The 22,220-nt window shown below is 39.7% G+C and overlaps 1 protein-coding gene across 5 annotated transcripts in view; it reads right to left on the reverse strand.

Moving 5' to 3' along the window:
* Nucleotides 1-399: 399 nt before the first annotated feature.
* Nucleotides 400-22,220, reverse strand: part of NADK2 (NAD kinase 2, mitochondrial) — a 58,845-nt gene continuing 37,024 nt past the window's right edge. The window contains exons 7-13 of one of the 5 annotated variants that reach the window (XR_010919206.1): nt 20,178-20,256; nt 9,013-9,156; nt 6,583-6,638; nt 6,438-6,491; nt 5,829-5,952; nt 1,064-1,706; nt 400-618 (exon numbers count right to left, since the gene is read on the reverse strand). Coding sequence is in view for 4 of the 5 variants with exons in the window: in XM_067545524.1 (XP_067401625.1) it covers nt 1,568-1,706; nt 5,829-5,952; nt 6,438-6,491; nt 6,583-6,638; nt 9,013-9,156; nt 20,178-20,256 (596 nt within the window). In the remaining variant the exon portion in view is untranslated. Of the gene's footprint in view, nt 1,707-5,828; nt 5,953-6,437; nt 6,492-6,582; nt 6,639-9,012; nt 9,157-20,177; nt 20,257-22,220 lie in introns of all 5 variants that reach the window. The other 4 variants (XM_067545528.1, XM_067545527.1, XM_067545524.1 and 1 more) reach the window with 4 other exon arrangements.

The raw sequence follows: 22,220 nt of genomic DNA on the forward strand, positions 1-22,220 counted from the left end.
CATTTAATTGCAGTTTAACTTTCATGCTGAATAGAGAAAAAAGCCTATTTAAACTACTTATTTGATAATAAGGGTAAAACCATTCATCTACTTGCTCCACCTGTAAAGTAAGAGTTTATAATTTCAAAACGTAAACAATAAATACTTCTGAAATCAGTTAACAACAGAAACAAACCCTTTGTTGCTATTAAATCATGTGCATAAAATTCAAACTGCCATCATAGTTTTGCCTCGTTCTGCCCTGTAATCAGCACACTACCTTTCTTGAGATGGTCATATAGTTGCTTACAGTTCCTATGGATGAAAATGGGGGTTGCTTTTTTGCAGACACGTGCTTAAATACTTAGCTGCATAATAAAGTTGTGTGTGCGTAGGGGCTAAAGATAAATTGGTCAGAAATGAGTGTCAACAGAATAATTTATTACTTATATAGCAGTCTTTATACATGAATATCAAAGAACTTAACTGCCCTATAAAATGCTATCTCCATTCTACAAATGGGGAAAGCAGGTGTAGAAGTCAATCCCATGCTCCATCCAGTAGATTCTGATGTCTCCCATACATATTTGGCATACAAAAAGAATCGTATGTGGTTTCTCTGCATCTTCAGAAGTATAGCTACAAAGCAGATCAAGTACTAGATTTAAAACCAAATCATTTTACTTACTAACTCCAAATATAGCTTTTTTTAAAACCCAAACTATATACCATTCTCTTCAACTGTCTGACAGAACACTTGCTGGACAGTTAATGTAATTGAAGCAGCATAGTTTGTTATAATTAAAATATCTTGTATTAAAAAGTAGATGTATACTAGGCAACCCCAAAAAATCCAGATTTCCAGTGAAACACAGGGAAGAGCTACCTCACTCAAAATAATTGAGTTTTCCTAGCCACTGTAACATTTTCTACAAAAGTCTTGAAGTGTAAATACAAAGAGTAGAAAAATCACTGGGAAAGCTGAAAGATCTACCACAGACCATACCACAAGGCAGTATTCTAATATTTTGAAGAGGGTACAAAAATCTTCATTTCAGTTAGGCCAACATCAGGATTTATTTACCAAAGTCTGTTCTTTATGCTTGCATCAAATCAATACATCTTGACAGCATGCATTTCTGTAAAAGCATAATATGTATAAAGGGTTAAGATGTTTCATTCAATCAGTCCCAGACTGCTATTAAAAAACTGTACATTTGAATATTCAAGGCTAACCACTTTATTTCATTTGAACCCAACTACCTAATTTTTTTTAAAAAAGTGTTCTTTCACATTCATTTTAAATGGTTAAAAAAAATCACATTTCACTGAAGTTAGATGTATGACTTAGGTACATTTCCTCTGTGTCAGGTGCAATAAAGCTCAAAAATCAGTTTTTCCCAAGATTTCCCCATCCCAAGGAATGGGAAATGATTTCAGGTCTTTTTTCTCAATATTCTTGCATCCAAAGCAGCAAATTTTTAAACTTAAAACAATGCAGCATTCTGATGTATTGTCTATCTCTGCAGAGTGTCCATTCTCTGGGTGCAGGATTTAGTAGGATTTCAACAGAATGTATTAAACTTCTTCATTCTTCAAGCAAAACAGTGCGCAATGCGTCGTCTGTATTGATTAATATTGAAGCTATTGCCCCATCATTAAATTCAAAAGAAATTCCTCCATCTACCACCATACAGGCATCCCAACAACGTGACCGGACACACACCCTGCAAAAAAGACAAGTGTTACACTCAGATTTCTTATAAAATAGTTAGAAAATGCACTACTTTAGGAAAGTATTAGCTGGACAAGGGATTAGTTCTGATAGACCCTTTTGTTTTGTGTGCTGGTAAATCCATGCCAGGGTGGATAAAAATTATTTTAAAATAAACATTTAATTTAAATTTAAAAAATATAAGTTTTTTTTTTTTTAAATAAATCTATTTAAAATTAAATTTGAAACTGACAGCCTATTTTAAGGTTTAAACTTATGATCTCTTAAAATAATTTAGATTAAATAAAAAGTATTAAACAGTATATGTTTGCTGCCAAGTTTTAAAGAAAGTCAAAGCACTGAACTGGTGGAAGTCACTGGGTCAGCACACAGAATCAGAAACTGTTGAAGTTCAGAACCAGCTTTTGACAGCAGCAACCTCTCTGCATGTACAGAAAGAATATTTTCTTGATTTCAATTTATTCAACTAGTACAATCAATTGACTACTTAATTCAAAGTCGAGACACCAATTGGGAGTTGGAAAAGCAGGAAAGCTTATTTTTCTCCTCTAATCTACAAATAAAAGCTAGATGACAGAGGACAAGATCTACCAGTCCTAAAAACTTGTTGGACATGGTAATCAGAAACAATCTGTTCAATTCACTTCCTACAGATAATACTTTCTTTGTTTTACAAATCAGTTTTAAATATAAAACTTGTTTTGATAAGAAAAAAGTTTATCATAAAGTTTATATATCCAGCACATTTAAGGTAGTTTTATTTAACTAATAAAAACATTTTAAAATGTTTGTGTTTTTACATTAATTGAATTTTAATTTCCATCCAAATGGAGCTTGGCACAAATCACAAGTAAAAAATTAACCATCCAGTACAGTGGTTTTCAACCTTTTTTCGTTTGCAGATCCTTAAAAAATTTGAATGAAGCCATGGACCCCTTTGAAAATCTGGGAAGCCACGGACCACAGGTTGAAAACCACTGATCAAATAAATAAAAGACACCTCATTCATTTTGCAACGTATTTAAAAATTGAAAATTAGGAATCCTTAATAAATGTAAGATAAGCCATATAAAAAGGTATATAGATATAATGTATGTTCCTGGTTAGCAAAAAGAAATAATAAATTTACTGTACAGGCTATATTTAATTGCAAATCAAGCTGTTTTAATAGTTTCCAACCAATAAGAATCAACCGCACTTGAGGAAAATAACTTAAAAGTACAAATGCAAAACAAGGTTAAAAATAAATTATTTAAATCAATCCATCTTTGCTCCCATCCATATATAATCCCAATGAATGAATGCACTAGTCTTCAAGCATCTTTTCAAAAGAATTTCAACAGTAAAAAATATACAGTATTAGCACTTTGCTTAGGAGAAAGAAGGAATCTACATGGAGGATGAAAGCAGCCATCCAAATGAAGAATTATACTGTCTGCTAGAAGAAGAAAAAAAGACAGCCTTCATAGTGCAACCGTTCAAATAATGAGAATGTCGTAGCTCAGTTAAGTTTTGAAAGAAAGCTACAATTAAACCCATTTAATACCGACGTGCTTAATGGAAAATGTCTTAAGAAAACTATGTGGCACACGGAGCCAGTTTGGTATCATGCTACCTATATGATGTCCAATTAAAGTTATGCACAATTAGTCATTGGTTACTGCACAAGCAATTTCAGTATTTCTAATTAGCAGCAGTAGAGATTTCAAACAAACTGAAAGGTTTGTATGTGAAACAGATGTGGACAGATGTGAATGATTTTGCTTTTTATGGTAAGAAAATCAAGCTTGAAGGTGATTTTTTTATGTAGAACTGGCTGATTACTGTCAATATTAAATGAGTGATTATCACATATTTTAAGCTAAAACTTTACCTATACATTTTCTAGAGGCAACATCTTCTAATACTGAACAAAACACCAACAAGACATTGCCACTATCATATTCTTCCAGATAACTTACCTTTAAAATGAAAAGCAACTCAACTGTTAGGTTTATCCTTCAGAACACATAGAAAGTGAGAGTGGCATTAATAAAAAAAAGTTTCAAAAATGTCTCACTGACTAAAAATGGGACAGCAACTAACACAAGAAGAATCCTAAAGCTGTAAATCTACACTTACGCATGTGGGGAACTTCAGTGAGCAGGGATGGATTAAGACATAGACAGACAGGCACTATAGTCCCAAGCCTATAGTCCCAGATCCTGGAATCACATGCTAAAGTCAAAATTTTCATTTAAAAAAAAGTAAATTTTCTAACATCATGGTCATGAAGAAAAGCTTGAAAATGTGACCCAAATATGCCTAATACAGTGATGTCTGCCTGAGAATGCAAAAAGCCTGAAACAACAGCTCTGAGGTATGAACTGGCCTATGTGAGTGTGATAGAAGAATGTACTAAGCCCAGCCCCCACACCCATGCAGATTCACCTCCACTGCTAAATAAGTACTGCCCCCTATCCTTGCTGCCACCCCAGGGGATGTTAATGAGGCCAATGTCACAGCCTCTCCATCACTGTTATTTCAGATGGGGAGGGAAGGTCACAGTAAGAAAAGAGGATTATGGCCTTGTGTTGTGGTGTAACTAGCAACCCGAACTGTCTTCATCCATGAACTATCCACATGTAGTAAAAACTATTTTGAAACATTGCCCATGTACATTACCTAGCATTCAGCTCTTTCCCTAACCTATCTGTAATAAGAAATACAATGTAACCATTTAGAAGAGCCCACAAACAGTTTTTGACCAATGAATGTCATTAATTTTTATTTAGCACGACTCATATAACAAAAATATATTCGGGTATAACAATAGCTCAGTATAACATACAACTTTAGGCCCAAAACCTTCAGAAACAGACATCTTCTCGCAACCATGCTTAAGCTATGAAAAAGCTCCAACAGAGCCAAAGACCATTCCTGGTCTTCATGTTATCTTCAAAAATTGTTAATTTGAACGTAGCTTTTTTACTTGATTGCCCTCTTACTTTTGAGATACAGTCAAATGTCCTGTCCCCTGCCTCTGATGTAAGAAATAAGGTTCCTGACAGTGTTTTCTAGTATGGAAATGGGAACTCCTTAAACTTTCCACAGTACCACCCTCAGAAACAATGTGACCAATCTCTGGCCTGGGTGGACTGCCATTGCATGGGTAGAGTAAAGGTATTAGTCTGGAGAGCTTCGGGAAGACCTGTCGCATTAAAAGTGTCAGTATTTTCATAGGGATGAGAGGACATTTTGTAGTCCCCTAGGCTCTCCCTACCACCCATGCATTCCTGCAAGCAAAGTCTAATTTTACTACAAACCTCCCATTAGGCAAGATATCTGTCAGACTTCCTAAGAAAAGGAGTTTCTAACCAGCCCACAGAAAGCAAAACAGGATCAGCAATTCCTTTGCAAGGGAGTACTCGTGTGCAGAGAGGAAAGGGAAGAAGGAGGTGGCAGAATCTGTTTGAAACGCTGTATGAATAATGTCCACTGCTGGGAGAAAGGAAACAGTGACTCACCTCCTTTATTGACAGTGACTGTAATGCGACCTTTGGAAAGATAATTTAATAGAAACAAAGCAATCTCACTGGGGGAAAAAAAGGGGGAGTTTTCAAGGCTTAATCTATTAAACTGGAATGAAATTATCCAGCATTTTATGTCTCCACTGTCCCATCTTTAATTTTATACCAAACAAACCTAGTCTAAATTTATATGCAAATAGAATGTCTCAAACACAGAGTATGCAAATGGCTGTGAACATTGTTAAGAACTCACCCCATATCAAAAGCATCTTGCTTTAATAGTTTTCCTATGCTACTATTTTTGGGGGGCCTCAGTCACATTCAGACCTCAACATGCTGAGTAAACTCCCTGGTTTTGTTCAGTTTATTTTTGTTTGTATTTTTGCACATCTCATGTGATCTATTCCGATAAAGTGAAATTCTTTGCTTTGTCTGCACAATTAACCCTGAAAGTAACTAAGAGAAAGGAGGACACTTGCTTCCAGCTCAGTATGGACAGAAACCAAAATATCAAGCACATTTAAGTCAAGCTTTCAGGCTACCTATTTTATTCTACATATTAATTAAACATTAAGTGTTCAATTACATTTATAAGGAATACTTACTTTGAAAAGAACCCACGCTGCAGACTACTTGAGAAAACCCGGTTTGCAATAGGCTCTCGAATACTGAAAAACATCTTTGGTTCTTCTGGACTAAACAGCAGGGAGTCATTATATTCATTTGTTACTGTAAGTAAAGAAAGTGGACCATCACTTTCTCTAGAGGAGTTAGTTATTCTCAAGGTTGCACATTTCAAGCAGAGGAACAGTTCCACTATCAAACTAGTATTTAGACAGCATTTATGATTTTTTAAAAGTGCCCAATTAGAATGAAAAGGTTTTATCTTTACAGGAGGAGTCATTACAGTTCCAGCCAAGACTAATCACTGGCTGGTTCTCTCAATTCAGAACTATTATTCAAAGTATCAGTTCTCAATTGTAAAGATCAGACATTTATTTATGCCTACTACACTTTAAAGTATAAAGATTCTTGAATTGCAGATCACATGGCACAGTATATTTAATTAAATGTGCTTCCTCTTAAAGAAAAACTACTATTTTGTGTGATGAAGCACTTTTAAATGCTGTAACTGTTAAGTATTAGAATACAATCAATATGAATTATTAAAAAATGCTATAAAACTACTAAAAAATGTTGTCCTTTTCACTAACCTTTCTGTATTAATTCCCTGCTCAAAGGAAGATTCAAGCTCTCATGCTTTTTAGCTGTTGAACAATATGAAGAAAAAGGCCCAATTAAACAGGATTATCTTCAGATAAAATTAATATGTAATTCTCTGTTCTGCTGTCAACTCACCAATATTAAGGATCTCTTCAACAGCCTGAGTTGCTACCTTGTTAATATTATAGGACCTAAACACGGAAGTAAAGATAATGTTTGGTAAGTAACACATGCTGACAAAATCTCTTCCATACAGATTTCAAAATTATCCATGAGAAAAAAATGTTTGTAATCAAGGTTGAGCAAAGATGATAACCATTTCAGAAAATGCCTTACTACAACTGTTGGATTAAAAATTATCTACATTTTGGAAAGCATAGTCATCCAAAACTGAAGTTTCACTTAATTAATGAAAAGACTGGAAACACACAGGTAAAGTTACACAAATAATCTTAATTCTGACTCCGTCACCATTCTCAGATCCACCAAACAATTGCTGATAATTGTTTTCTTTATATCTAAAGAAAATCAACTAAAAATCTGCAAACTGAGGACAGTCTCTGTGCATATCCCTGTTACCCTCATTCCCTGTCCCCATTTCCTATTACACCTACTTATTGGACCTAGGGTTGCCAACCCTCCAGGATTGCCCTCGAGTCTTTAAGAATTAAAGATTAATCTTTAATTAAAGACTGTCATGATGAAACCTCCAGGTATACATCCAACCAAAATTGGCAACCCTAAATCTGATTCTCATTTACAAAGACTTCTTTCCATTACTTTGGCAGTGTAAAAGGACTTAAAGTGAACATATATTTATGCCTGAGTAGCATAAAGGTGCCTGAGTGTAAATTAGAATCAGACCCATTAGGTCTTCTAATTTAATAAAAGACCTAAGGCAGACTTTACAGCACTCAAACATTTATATTTTTGTTTTAAGGACTGTTTATACTACCAGAGTAATGGAAAAGAGTCTTCATGTAAATGAGAATCAGGCCCATTATGTTTTGTATTAAATTAGATTAAATGGCTCTTTGGGGCAGGGACTATATATGCGTTTGTACACAGTGCAGTAGCACAAGGTCTTGATCCTGATTGAAGCCTTTGGGCACTACTGTAACAAAAGTCACAGAATCTGCTATAAACTTCATCCCTTGCCACCATATGCTCCAGATTCTATGATTTCATTTTAAAAGTTTCTGTTTCTAACACTTAAGATTATGAAGATAATCATGAAAATAGGAATAGTGCAGTATTGTCTTCTTGTGTGCAGTAAGCATCCGTGTGACCTACCCCATTCATTTCACTGGATTTTTAACTTTGAAATTGAGTCATCTTTAAGTGACAACTATTTTATTGCTATCCATCTGGAATCATTCATCTCATGTACATTCCCAGCTGCCAAACACTCAAGAGCAGCACCCCTACTCAGCTGCCAAGCCCTACTTACTCATCCTCAACAATTACGACCTCAAGTTATTTATGTATTTTCAATACAAAATTCTGCAGCACAATGAAAACTGAAAAAATGTATGGATAGTGTGAAACAACGATTTACTATAAAAGCACAGGGGCTACATTTAATTGATATTTGCATGTTAGTAAAAACCTCAGTCTTTAAGTTCATCTGAGATTTTCACCAAATTTTCATGCCAGTGCTGCAGAATCCAGGGGCCTTGCCAGCATTCCACAAAAGTATAGCTGCTTGTCCAAATGCAAGATGTTCAAACACAGGCTTTGCGGTTCTTAAAGACCCTAGGAAAATAATTTTTACTTAGCCTTGTGTAAATGCAGAAGTTATACCTGCTTAACCAAATTAATTAAAAGCTCACACCTTAAGTTTAACTGGCACAACTTTGTGTAGACAAACTCTTACTCATTCACGAAGAGTCCTTGAACAAAAAGATCACACACCTTCTAAATTAGGTAAGAAAGGAAGGGTGGAAGAGAGGAGGCTGGCAGTAAAGGGGGCAGGGAAGGCTGTTTGGATGATTTCCGAATACATATTTCCATGCTTTCCAAAGCGTAGGCTTCATTTTTTTCCCTAGATTGCCATGTTTAGGCATTTTCAAGAGATGGCTGCTCAACATTAACAAGAGTAGTTCCGTGACATGAAATTAGGTGGACTCTGCAAATCAGACAGATGCTGGCTCACCCCCTCAATTCTCATTTCTAGGTGGCTTGTCCCTCACATTCGCCTGACCAAACCCTGTGTCCCAAAAGTAGTTTTCACTCTCCTGATCCTCCAAGACCAGCCCTTTCAACCATGTGGTTGTCTGTCTGCTACTCCCAGCCACAAGAGCCATCTGAGAGACAGGATAGGCAGAAAAAATGAGCACATATTGGTCATAATGATTTTTCTTTTAAATTATGCATTAGTTATTCATCAGATAGAACCTTGGTTTGTGGCAACTCATGTATTGCCCAACATAATTGACCTGGTGCTTTAGAAGCCAACAAAAATAAGCATACTGGAGAACAGTTTTAGAAACTTCAAGTCATTCAAAATTTGTTTCAGATGAGAAACATTTAGTACTTAACATTAAAGTAGTGATACTAACTTACCAAGCTTTTGATCCTGTTCCAGTGCATACATTGAGCCCTGAACTCTTCTGTTTTTCCCATGGACCATCATCAACTGACACCTCATAATAGGACGCCCTATGAAGCGAGAATTTAAAACTGGGTTTGCAGGACTTATAGTTCACCCTGAATAAGACAGAACACATAGCCCTATATCAGGCATGTATAAATATAGAAGGGCCAGTTTCAAATATGGCTGACAACTTCACAACAGATTTTTGTACAGTTAACTATTGATATGGAGGCAAGTTTTGCTTTGCTGTCTCATGAAAGTTTTTTTTTTTTTTTTAAAGTAAACTACTTTCTTAGCATAAAAATTAATTTACATTATTTTACTTGTAAGAAATCACAAAGTTAAACTATTTTCATAGCCTTTCAAAATTGTCCAATCAACACTAAATGTTAAATTTGAATATTGTGTGTTTCTAATACAAAATAGCTTCCATCTCCAGCTCTTGCTTATGACATGTTTTGAAGATACTAGTATTTTCCATATTTCAACATGTGGAAGTTGGAATTAAGTGTTTTTTGTGGCACCATGTGCAGAATCCTTTCCACTTTTGGATGTATGCCTTCCTCGTGTTTGGTCTTCTGCTGTTTAATAGGACATCTTTTACCTCAACTGAGCAGGTTAATTTGCTTTCTGTGAGGCATGGAGGCATGCTTTGAGGTGCAGGATCGTCAGGTTAGGATGATGGATATGTACCATCATCCTGAGACAGGAGATGAGGTATTTGTGGGAGACGTTGTGGTGGGCACACTGCCATTTGCGAAAGGTAAGTAAACCAGGTTTGTCTGGAACGCATAGGTGATATCAGGATGATTCTGGATTTGTCCCTCCTGATTTTGTGGATGAGCCTATCTAATAGTGGTATGAGTGGAAATGGGTACACTAGGGGAACGTCCCACTTGATAAGGAGAGCATCGCCAAGTGAGTTCGGACCCAGTCCTGCTCTGGAGCAGAACTGTGGGCACTTGGGGTCATGTGCTGCTACAAAGAGGTCTATTGCAGGGAATCCCCATGGACTGAATATCGTATGAAGGACTCCAGGGTCCATTTCCCATTCGTGACTTTGTGCAAAGTCTCTGATCAATGTATCTACTGTTGTGTTCTGGCAGCCTGCAAGGTATGCTGCCAGTATATCTATATTGTGGCTGATGCACCAATTCCAGATATGCATGCCTCTGTGCATAGGGAGTGCGATCTTATACCCCCTTGGCAATTTATGTAAAACATGCATGCCATGTTGTCTGTTAGAATCCTGATTGATTTGTCCTTGATCAGTGGAAGAAAGTGCTTGCATGCATTCCGAACCATTCTTAATTCTAGCAAATTTATATGGAGGCTGGTCTCCGATGTGGACCATCAGCCTTGGATCTTGTTGTTGAGTAGGTGTTCCCCCCAGCCTATTAGGGAGGCATCTGTGGTGATAGTCAATGTTGGGGTCCTTTGGGAGAAAGGGACTCCTGTACAGATATTTCTCAGATGAGGCCACCATTTTAGAGATTCCTTTACTTTGGGTGGCATTGTGAGGAGTCTATTGAGACTGTGCCTGTGAGGTGTGTAAACCATTCAAAGCCATGCCTGTAGACTTTTCATATGAAGTCTGGCATGCTTCACCAAGAAAGTTGTTGATGATATGTGGCCTAGCGGACATAGGCACATTCTGGTGGATATCTGAGGACTGTCTGTCACTGTTGATATTAAACTGACTAGAGCAATAAATTGTTGTTGAGATAATGTGGCTCTGGCCTCTGGGCTGTTGAGGCAGATCCCAATAAATTCTAGTTTCTGAACAGGTACCTTTGTTGACTTCTGTTTGTTTATTTGTAACCCTTGATTCATAAATAGGATTATCGTGTTTTGAGTGGCCTCTAGTGCTTATTTTAGTGTTGTTGCCCTCATCAGACAGTCGTCTAGATACGGGCATATCATCATTCCATATTATTGTAAGTGTGCTGCCACCATCGACAGAACTTTTGAAAAGACCGCTGGGTGGTCGATAGTACAAACGGGAGTATCTTATACTGAAAATGTTGGTTTCCTAAAGTGAATCTCAGGAATCTCCAGTGTGATGGATGTATCGTTATATGGAAACATGTATCTTGGAAGTCGAGAGCAGAGAGCCCATTGCCCTTTTCTGGTGCTAGTATTATTGTTGTCACCATGTTGAAATGTTGGGTTCTGACAAATGTGTTGAGTTTTCTTAGATCTAGAATATGTCTAGAATATGTCTCCACCTGCCTGTCTTTTTCTGTGTTAGAAAGTAGTGTGAATAGAAACCCTTCCCCTGGGGGTGGTGGCAGTATGGTTCTACTGCACCTACCTGTATCAAGTGCTGTACTTCCTATTGTAACAGGTTCTCATGAGAGGGACCCCTGAAGAGGGATAGGGAAGGAGGTGGGTAGGTGGGACAGATATAAAGGGAATGGAGTGGACCAGTCTCTATAATTTCCAGAACTCATCTGTCTGCTGTGATGTTTTTCCAGACCTGTTAGAACGTTGACAGTCTGTCTCCAAATAGTGTGGGGATTATATGTGTTTCCAGCAGTACCATTTTGGGGTGTCTCATGCTCTCAACCACACCTTCAAAACTGTTGTCTAGGTGTGGACTGTTGAGGTGTCGAAAGCTGGTTTGGTGTTTGGCGTCTCCAGGTTTGACTTTGTTTATGCCTCTTGTCATACTGCCTATGAGGTTGTGCGTATGGTGGGCAGAATCTTTGAGTATAAAACCTGTCCTGTTTCTTTTTATTTGCAGGTGTGTAGATTCCTAAAGATTTTAGTGTTGCTCGTGAGTCTTTGAGGGAGTGAAGAGAGTCGTCTGTTTTCTCAGCAAATAACTTTCAACCTTCAAATAACAGATCCTCCACTGTTGATTGAATCTCTTTGGGAAACTCCGAAAGATGAAGCCATGATGCACGGTGCATGACTTTATGGCCCTGGAACATGCAGCTGCGTCAGCGGTGTCAAGCGAGGTCTGCAATGCAACGTAGGTGATGAGGTGGCCCTCCGTGATATTGTCCCTGAACTGATCTATTTTGTCTTCTGGCAAGCTATTAATAAAACTCACTAGTTTAGAAAAAATTGTGTGAAAATGTATTTTGATAAAAGTGCCTCATAATTGGCTATTCAAAATTGTAATGTTGCAGAAGACTATGCCTTGTGGCCGAAGAGATCTAGTCTCTTCCAGTCTTTATCATATAGGGTTCTCCTACTATAGTGTTGTTTCCTCCTCTGATTCACCACCTGCACTACTAGAGAGTTTGGTGCAGTGTGTAAGAACAAGAATTCATTGTCTTTGGAGGAAACATAATATTTCTTGTCTGAGCTCTTGCATGGAGGTGGTGCTGTTGCAAGTATCTGCCAGATTGTCTTGGCTGGTTCCATAATGGCATCATGAATGGGTAAAACTATCTTGGAAGAGATAGCAGTCTGTAGTATGTTGCACTATTTGTGTTGTAACTCAGGTACCTCTTCAAGGGATATGTCGAGAGCTGGTGACACCCTTCTGAAGAGGTCCTGGAATTGCTTGAAGTCATCCCCCGTGGTGGGGACGCTATGGTTTCATCCGGGGAAGATAATGACAAGTCCGGTGGAGAAGAATCTTCATGATCTAAGACTTCAGCAGTGTCTTCAACTACTTCCTCTTGTGGATCAGAAGGAGGTGGAACAGTTGTTGCTGGAGAATGTGGTGCCCTAGATCTTGGTGGACTTAGGGTCTTTGGGTGTTGAGTCCTGTACGTGGCCCAATATTGCCACTGATGTGGGAATGGCCTGAGCGAATGAGCAGAGGAGAAACCACGAGGTGAGTTGTCCTTCCTCTTCACCCTCTACATCATGGGATAGAGGGGCAGATCTGGGCATTGTGGTGATGCGGCTCGGTTCCGAGCACAATGGAGTGACATCAGTACCAAAGAGAAGGGATTCTGGAATTGCTGAGACTATCAGATCTCTGTGCCTCAGAAACTGCTGCAGTGCCGGGGGAGACGGTATTGCTGTTGGTGTAGATGGTGGTACTGATGTAGTTGCACGTCTGGGTTTAGTTAGTTTTCATTTTTTTTTTATGCTATAGTATAAATTCTAAACAAACCTATTTCCTAACTATTCATTATTGGAAAGGAAGGGAAAGGGGACAAGAAAAACATTTTTAAATTTTTTTTATTTTTTTTTGAGGATAGGGTAAAGGAAAAGAAAGAGGGTAGACTATTTACTAAATAATTCCTAATCCTAATACCAATCTACTACTTCAGTATTAAATGAGAAAGAAGAGCTCCGACTCAATCCAAAGGCAGTAGAGAAGGAACTGACAGACGGTTGGTTGCACGGCACTATGTAACTGCCAAAAACAGTGCAAGACGGCAACAGCGCATGTGTGACCTAACTGGGCATTGCTACCATAAATTTCCAATCTGACGCACAGAGCACATGGACACTTAAAGTGACACCACAAGGACAACTCCTCGATGAACCATTTTCCTGTGCAATGTCATTATGGTACAGCTGTTAGGCTACACTAAGATTAGCACTTTTCTTTAAGTCTCAAAGCTTCCATGGGCTAGAGTTGCTGAAATATGAGTTAGTTCTGTTTATAAAGTCCAATCTAGATCACACAATCTAGCTTCCTGATAAAAAGATATCATGTCAGCAAGACACATTCATTAGTAACAACCGAGTCATACTTCAAAAGCTCCTCTTAGAAAGTTAGCTGTATGGCTGATGAAAGTTCTTATCTGGATAGGTTGGAAAGACTGGTCCTAACTGGCTTAATTTCTAGACATGAACCTAGAGCTTTGGATGAGCACATTTTTAAAGAACTCAACATACAAGAATGGAGAAAACTGAAACCAAGTTATTAAGAAATGGAGCACAGATAAAGTAGACTGATCCATCAAAGATATGACAAGCACTCTCAAAGTAAGTTTAGAATAGACAGTAGTTATTCCAATATTGTTACTTATTTTCTTTATTGATCTGCTGAATAAGCTCGTGGAGGGAATTTTAAAGCTTTTTCTAGTAGGTTCTTTCTATTGTTAATGGGCCAAAAGATTAAATAAGTGTTTGTATATTTGTTTTTCTAGATATTGTTAAAGCAACCATCCCTGGGGAATCTAGCCGTGATCTCATTATTTAGATCTTCAAAGCACTGCACAAATACCAGTATTACTACTAATGGGGTTACAATATACTGAACAAGAAATAGTCGGTTCTATTCACACCATCCTTTGCTATAAGAATCCTTGATCCAGGACATGTTCGTAAAGAGAAAGCATGTGCAACTGTGCTTGTGGAATATAATGGAACCAGAGAATGTTTTCTACATTCAGTGAGCAAAACTACTTTTTTCTAAAGTAAAAGGCGATTGAAAAGTATTGGGATGTTGCTGCATGTGCCTGTATTTATCAAGATTATACAAAGAATGTGACGAGGAAACTTTTTTAGAATCTCTGGTAGAAGTAGGTTTCAAATTGTAGAAAGCAAAAAGTGTGTCATGCTTTGAATCAAGTTCCTACAGCCAGTCTGTGGTTGCAGTCCAGATGGAAGATGAAACACTCATGAAACAACTGTACTGTTTTCAGCAGCACCAACAATGTGCTAGGCACTGCAAACACAAGAAGTTACACTCTAAAGGTAAAATGTTACAGATAGAAGGTAAAGAAAAGGTGGAACATATAAGTAAAGTGACCATGTAGTAACTGGCCAGGTCATGATTTATGATGTTTTAATTACCCACCCACTCACCCTGTCCCCTACACCCACCCCACAACATTGCCATGCTTAGCTGATCAGTTATTACAGGTAGGTCTCCAGAAGGGATTTGAATGTGGAAAAAGAAGCAGCTCTGTGGACCTGCTCAGAAAGGATGCCTAGGAAGCTGTGTGAGAGAAGTGAACAAAGAGCATGTTGAGGTTAGCGTGCAAGGGATAAGGCAATGCAAATGCAGTAGAATCTCAAAGATACAAAGATCAGAGTTATGAACTGACCAGTCAACCGAATAGCATGTGGAACCAAAAGTAAGCAATCAGGCAGCAGCAAAGGGGGGCAGGGGGAAGGAAGAAAGCAAATACTATACTGTGCCTGTATTGCATCAAGTTGGCACATCTGGGCTTCCTGTCCCCAACTCCATTTGCCATGTGAGGGGCAGCCACTTACAGTGAGGATGTGAAGATGCTGAGGTTCACAGGGACTGCTATGAGCCCCCTGCTGCCAGCCCAAGAGCAGAAGCAGCCTGGGGTCTGTGCTGTTTCCTGAAAACCGCAGGAGCTGTTTCACGCTGTTTCCCCAGCCCACTGAGGGCGGGGGAAGCTGTTTTCACCCCCTCCCTCCCCCATTAGGACGGGGATAAGTTTGCAAGCTCAGTCGGAGCCGGGAAAGAAGCTGCCGTAGTAGGAGCTGCTGATGCTGTAAGGAACTGATGGAAGCTGCAGGCGCTAGGATGGGAGCTGCTGCTCTTGCAGCCAAAGCCTGGCCTGGAGCGGGAGCCAGAGTCTGAGCTGCTGCCTGCACACTGCACTCTGGAGGAGTTTTAAAGGGCCACAGCCTGTGCATCGATGCGGCCCAAGCTTTGCCCGTGGTGGTACTCCTGAGTCCTGCCAGCACTTCTGAGAGTGCAAGGGGCAGGGGTGGAAGGGGCGCTGGCAGCGGGCTGACACCAACTCCCTGCCATGTGCTGCCTCTGAAGTGTGGCGGGCAGTGCACAGAGCAGGGCGAGCTCTGGGGAGAGGCGGCTGGGGCTTGTAGTGCCAAGGGTGAAGGGCAGACCCCCCTGAGTTCAGCCCAAAGGCAAGAAACAGGAATAGGGCAGGAAGCTACTTGAAAACCAGGCAGTGCTGCCAGGTGCCACCTTTGCAGAGATCTCTCTCAGCCTCAGCTGGAAGACATTGACTGCAGGGTACTGTACCATCATGTTTTGTTCAGAGTTATGAACATTCCAGAGTTACGAACAACCTCCATTCCCAAGGTGTTTGTTTCTTTGAGGTTCTACTGTAAACCAGGGCACATAAATAGAGAGAGGCAAACTTATGTTGGGGCCCTATGGGCAACGACAAGAAGTTTAAACTTGATACAGGGATGAGGGGGAGAGGTTGAGGGATGGGGGTATACCTTTCTGCCAAGACCAAACAGAGAAGCACTTCCATTTAGCCAGGTACATGCTTCTAGTTCAGTGTTTTCTACTATTGCGAAGTACTTCCTGAATATCCTTAGAATAATCTCTCTGATCAGGTGTTAACCATGAATCATCCATGCTGTTAGGTGAAGGTCTCTTAGATTGGGATGGAACAAGTGATCATGGTCCTGAGAAGTTACATCTGAATCTAGTAGGAAGGGAAGCTTAGGTTGCATTGACAAGAATAGCAGCGTTGTCAAGACCACACCAGTTCTATGAGGATGAGATGAGCATCGTCTTGGTTGACCTTGCACAAGACGCTGTGCAGTAAGGTAATTGGAGGGAAGGCATACAGGAGGCAGTCTTTCCAAGGAAGTAGAAACCCATCTGTCAAATAGCCTGGGCTGAGACCTCCCCAGGAGCAAAACCAATGGCATTTTCTGTTGGTCTTTGCTGCAATTAAGTCCACATGTGAAGCTCCCCCGCGCGGAACATGGACCTGGCAATGTCTGAACAAAACCGGCCCCAGGACCGACCCTTGGGGCACTCCGCTTGTGACCGGCTGCCAGCTAAAGATGGAGCCACTAGACATTGATCACTACTCGTTGAGCCCTATGCTCTAGCCAGTTCTCTATCCATTTTATAGTCCATTCATCCAACCCATACTACTTTAACTTGCTGATAAGAAAATTCTATTTTCTTTGGTAACTATTTCTAGTCTCTTTACATTTAAGAACTTATAATCACTTAAAATCTATTTTTCTGTAGTTAATACACATATTTAATGTTTTATCTTAACCAGTGTGGTCTTGAATTGAAGTATCTAGAAATCTTAGCTCAGTAATAAAAACTGGTGCATTATTAATGAGTTTGTGCTTTGTCCATCACAAGACAGTATTATCTCAGGGAACATTCCTGGGTAGTGAAAAGTTTGGGATCTGTGAGGGTTATTGGCTGTCCCCTGGCTCTATGATGGGTGTGTAGCATCACCTGCTGTCATGTTGGATGATAATAGGATCTGGAGAGACTCTGTGTTTCACTGACATGAGCATTTTTGGAAGTCAGCACAAGCCACAAAAGGAAGGAGGTTCAAGGCCTTATCTATACTAGCACTTATGCCTGCAGAACTGATGCCATGGTTCAAGCTGTTGCATCTGCACCATCTGAACTGTCCTGGAGAGCAGTTCTGGAAATCAGCTTCCTTTCATCCACCATTACTGCAAACCTCCTACTTATTGTCCTGTGGCAGCTTTTAAAGAATTTGTATAACTTTCTCTCAGACAGTGAAGTCATAGTAGCTCAGGAGTGCCTGTTGGTATGAAATCCTGAGTTGTAGACTCCCTGTAGAATAAAGCTCGGGTCCAAACAAGTCCAGCCTCTTCGCTTCTCTGCCTTTCAGCATCAATGCTTGGTGACCTTGTCTCTGCCTGTTCATTAGCAGCTGCCGCCACCACCAAGGAACCCAAAAGAGGGCAGGAATACAATATTCATATCCCTTAGAGGGAATATAGTACCTCCTTTCAGCTTGCTTTGCTATGGGTGGTAAGAGGACAGCATCTGCCATAGCACCTTGACTAACTTCATAATGGCTTCATTAGTTGGCAGAACACCCTGGGCAGGGATCACCAATGCCAAAATGTCCACCCACATATGGGAGCTTTCACACACTTCCTCTGCCTGAATATCAAGAACAGAGGCCACACTTCTCATTAGGTCTTGGTGAGCTCTGTGGTTCTCTGGTACTGGTGAATCGCTTGCTGTCTCACATGCTTCATCTGGTGACGAGGAAGAGGATGTCACGATTCTGATGTGGTGGCTGCTCCATGACTTGCAGTGGGGAAGAAGCTTGAGATCTGGGTGCTCGATACCAGAGAATGATGTTCCCAGTGCCAATATCCATGGAAAGGTCTCAATGATCCAGACTGAGAAGGCTGCAGTGAAGACCTAGTGGGAGGGGGAATGACCCACAGTGTCCAAAATGAGGAAATCATCGGAGGCTTGCCCTAGACAGTGCTGGCCTTTGCAGAGGCTTGGTAGATCATGGTACTGCGAGTTCCTGGCACGGTGAGGTAGTATCCGCAGGCATAGGTACAGATTTTGAACCTTCTTGCACTACTGAGGATACCGGTAGTGAGAGACTAAGGAAGTCTCTCATGGGTGTGTACACCTTCAGGGCGATTGGAAGCAGAAGTGGGTGATGGCTCTGTCTCAGAGACCTTTCAGGGGATGCCCACGATGGATCTGACACAGGCTCTGGAGGAAGCAATCCTTTCTTTAAAGCTGAAGGTTGCTCCTGCGAAAGACTCTTCCCAGCACATTTCTTATCTTAACTAACTAACAATAAGAGGATGTTCCAAGGAGTGACTAAAGCATGTATGGTAACTAGTTAAAGATTGCTCTGGTATCAGTCACTGGTGGTAAGAAGAAACTGAGATAAGTCAGGGGCAGCTCCAACCTCTTATACCAGCATTCAGGTAGGTTGAGCTGCCCCAACAGATACAGCTGAGGGGGAAAAAAGTTCTCTGATAATGGTGTATGAGGCAAGCATATACACCTACAGTGGAATGGACATGTACAAGCACTTCAAGAATAGAAATGGGAAATAAAGGCCTGAAACAAGAATTTTAAACCTAGGGACAAAAAAGTAGTCAAAGATATCTCGGAGAAAGCAGCACCAAGCTTTGGATACTGGTTGTCTGAATTTTCACTCCCTTCCCCTACAAAACCATTCTCCTAGGTTACAAAAGCCTGAATGACAGGGAGAATGGTAATGTTGCTAGTGATGGAGACTGTGGGGAAAAAAATCAGAAGTTCAGTTTTGGCCATGTTAAGCTTAAGCTTATGACAAGGCATCTAGGAGGAGACAATGGATAGGTCTCCATGCAGTCTCATAACTCAGTAAGTTAGGAATGGACAGGTAGATCTCCAAGTCATTCTAAAATGGCAATTGAAGCCAGGAGAGAAGATGAAACCACTGAAAGGAAGGGTGTAAAGCAATAAAGGAACCCAGGACAAAGCCCCTGGTACAAGGAGAAGAAGAACAGATGCTGAAGGACTGGCTAGAGAAGTAGGAGGAAATTCAGGAATAGAGGTATGTCACCCAACTGTTTTACCAGATCTTAGTAAATATAGGGCTGTCAATTAATAGCAGTTAATGCCTGCGATTAACTGAAAACTGAGAAGAGATACCAGGGAAATCATTGAAGGCTTGCTCTTAATTGAAAACAAAATTAACTCTGGGCAGGGAGGGAGGCATCAAAGATGGTGGGGCTGAAGCCGCAGCCCACAGCTCCACGGGCAGCAGGGGGACTGAAGTCCTAGCCCATAGCTTGGGAGGTGTTGAGCGGCTGAAGCACAAGCCTGCAGCTCCAGAGACAGAGAGGAGGCTGCAGACCCAGTCCAGAATTCTGCAGGCGGTGGGGGGCTGAAGCCCCAGCCTGCAGCTGCAAGCAAGGCTGAAGCCCTGTACCCAGAGAGGGGCTGAAGCCCCGTGCCAGGCTGGAGCCCCATGCCCCCAGCCCCGCAACAGGCTGGAGATCTGCACTAGGCTGAGGCCCCAAGCCCACCCAGAGCCCCCCACCCTGAACGGAGCTGAAGCCCCAGACCCCCTGGAGCTGAAGAGGTGAATTTGTATGAGGTGAATTGAAATACTATTTATTTTGTTTATCTTTTTACAGTGCAAATATTTGTAACCAATAATAATATCAAGTGAGCACTGTACATTTTGTATTCTGTGTTGTAATAGAAACCAATATATTTGAAAATACAAAAAACACCAAAAAATATTTAAATAAATGGTATTCTGTTTAACTGAGAGATTAAAACTGCAATTAACCACGATTAATTTTTTTAATCACTTGACGGCCCTAGTAAGTATATATTTTGTTCCCCATGATAGTCTGATATTCATGGGCTGAAAAGAAATACAGCAGCAAAGACAAAGATTACCCACTGAATTTTCATAAAACTGATATTTAAGCAAAAACAAATTTAGAGACTGTGCCACACCTCAAAATTTAACAATACAGATGTTCAGTGTACCTGGATGAGAGTGACTCTCCAATGAAGACTTCATTTAGTGCTCTCACTGGCAAAAGATGTGGTCCAGAAATCTCAGATCCTGCAGGCATTGAGCAAATGCTAGTTACCAAAAAATTATTTATTGTGATGAGTTTTAAATTATATCTCTAAAAACTGAGTTTTCAAATTTTTCTTAATTCATTAAAAGCAGTAACTGATTATAATTGAGTGCATATATTTGCAGTCTTAATCGTTATTTTTCTTAATTTTTTTTTTTATTTACTTAATCATGGTTTTTCTGAAAAGTTAACTTTTCTGGCTGAGACTTTTCAGGTTTAGTCTCTATCAAAACAGACTTTTCCATGAAAGTTATGAAAAACCAGTTTGGACATATGAATCTGAGGAAAATGAAAAAAAAATAATAGTTTTGACTGTATCTTGCCAAAACCTGTGGATGACCAGACAAGCTGATTTCTTCTCTTCATAGTGAGGGTAATTAACCACTGGAACAACTTACCTAGGTTGTGATAGATTCTCCATTGCTGGCAATTTTAAAATCAAGACTGGATGTTTTCTTAAAAGATATGCTTTATTTCAAACTGAAATTATTTCAGGGAACTTCTATGGACTGTGTCATGTAGGAGATCTGACTGGATGATCACAGTGGTACCTTCTGGCCTTAGAACCTATGAATAGGTAGAGCTCTAGCCAAGTTTCCAGTTACCACTACTAGGCCAGCCGAGGAAGGTACAAGAAATTCTACAAAAAACAGTTATGACAACCTGCTTACAAGGAAAGTTTTCTCCTAATCCCTATTAGTTAGGATATGGCTTACGCCCTGAAGCATGAGGATTTCATCATTTCCAATTTTTTTTAAATCTCTACTGTTATAAGTCTGTATATTTGTTATCCATGCAAATGTTCAATCTTTTCTGAATCTTGATAAACATAGCCTTAATATCTTGACAGTAAGTTTTAGAGGCTAATTATACACTGAAAAAACAAGTATTTATTAGTTTTAAGATTCGCCACCCTTCAACCTCTTTGAATGTCCAATTCTTTGTTTTTGTATTATGAGAAAGAATGAACATTTCACCTTCTCTACATCCTGCTCTTCTGTATACCTTTAACATGTCCCCTCTTATTGTCTCCTCTAACAAACAGTCCTAATCTTTTCAGACTCTTGATAGTTTTTCTATGCCTATCATTCTTATCACCCTCTAATTGTGCCATACCCGTTTTGAGATGATCAGCTGAGGTAATGGTATTATGCTATTTTCAGTATTAATTTCCATTCCATCCCTTATTTGATCTAACTTTTATTTAAAGTCACTACTGCAAACTGAGCAAGGGCAGAATATGAAACGTTTTACATCACTGGGAAATTTGCTGAAAGTAGAGTAATTTCTTCTAGTTTCACACTTAAACACTGGAATTAAGGATGCAGCTGAAAACCTTCAGGAACTCATAAGTCACCCTCTGAGGGAACATCAAATCTACCTCTGAGGCTATTTTACTGATGTTTAACGGAGAAGAAAGAGGTGATCACCAACTGATGATTCACAAGCACTTACTGGGACATAACACAAATCATCATGAGGTCTGTCAAGACCCTGCAATTAACATTTTCAAGGCAGGAATTAATCAAATTTTTGTCTAATTCCACAGGAATACCCAGCTTTCTGCAGCTAAAGTTCTCATTCAGATTTTATCCTTGTATTTCCAGTTACTCTCACAGTAGCAATAAAAAAGAAGAGCAATCACTTTCCTCAGTTCAACCTGGTGTGATCTTTTTCTGCCAGCCTGGCTGGCACATCCCTCAGACTGAACTATGATTTATCTCCTTTTAATTAAAGCTTGCTCTCAAAAAAGTTTATAATGATATCTGGTATGATTATGGTTACATTTGGTCTGCTCAAGGTTAGGGTCATAGCTTGAAGAAGGGTTTGCAAAAAGAACAGTTATTTATCCTACTGTAACTGTGATTCTTCAAGAGATTGTAGTATGTGGAAAACCCACCGTTGGTGCGTTTGAACATAATGCATGTGAGAACAGAATTTTTGA

This window comes from Emydura macquarii, unplaced genomic scaffold, assembly GCF_026122565.2.
Source record: "Emydura macquarii macquarii isolate MOO-44397 ecotype Brisbane River unplaced genomic scaffold, CSIRO-AGI_Emac_v2 contig_1045, whole genome shotgun sequence".
NCBI lineage: Eukaryota > Metazoa > Chordata > Testudines > Chelidae > Emydura > Emydura macquarii.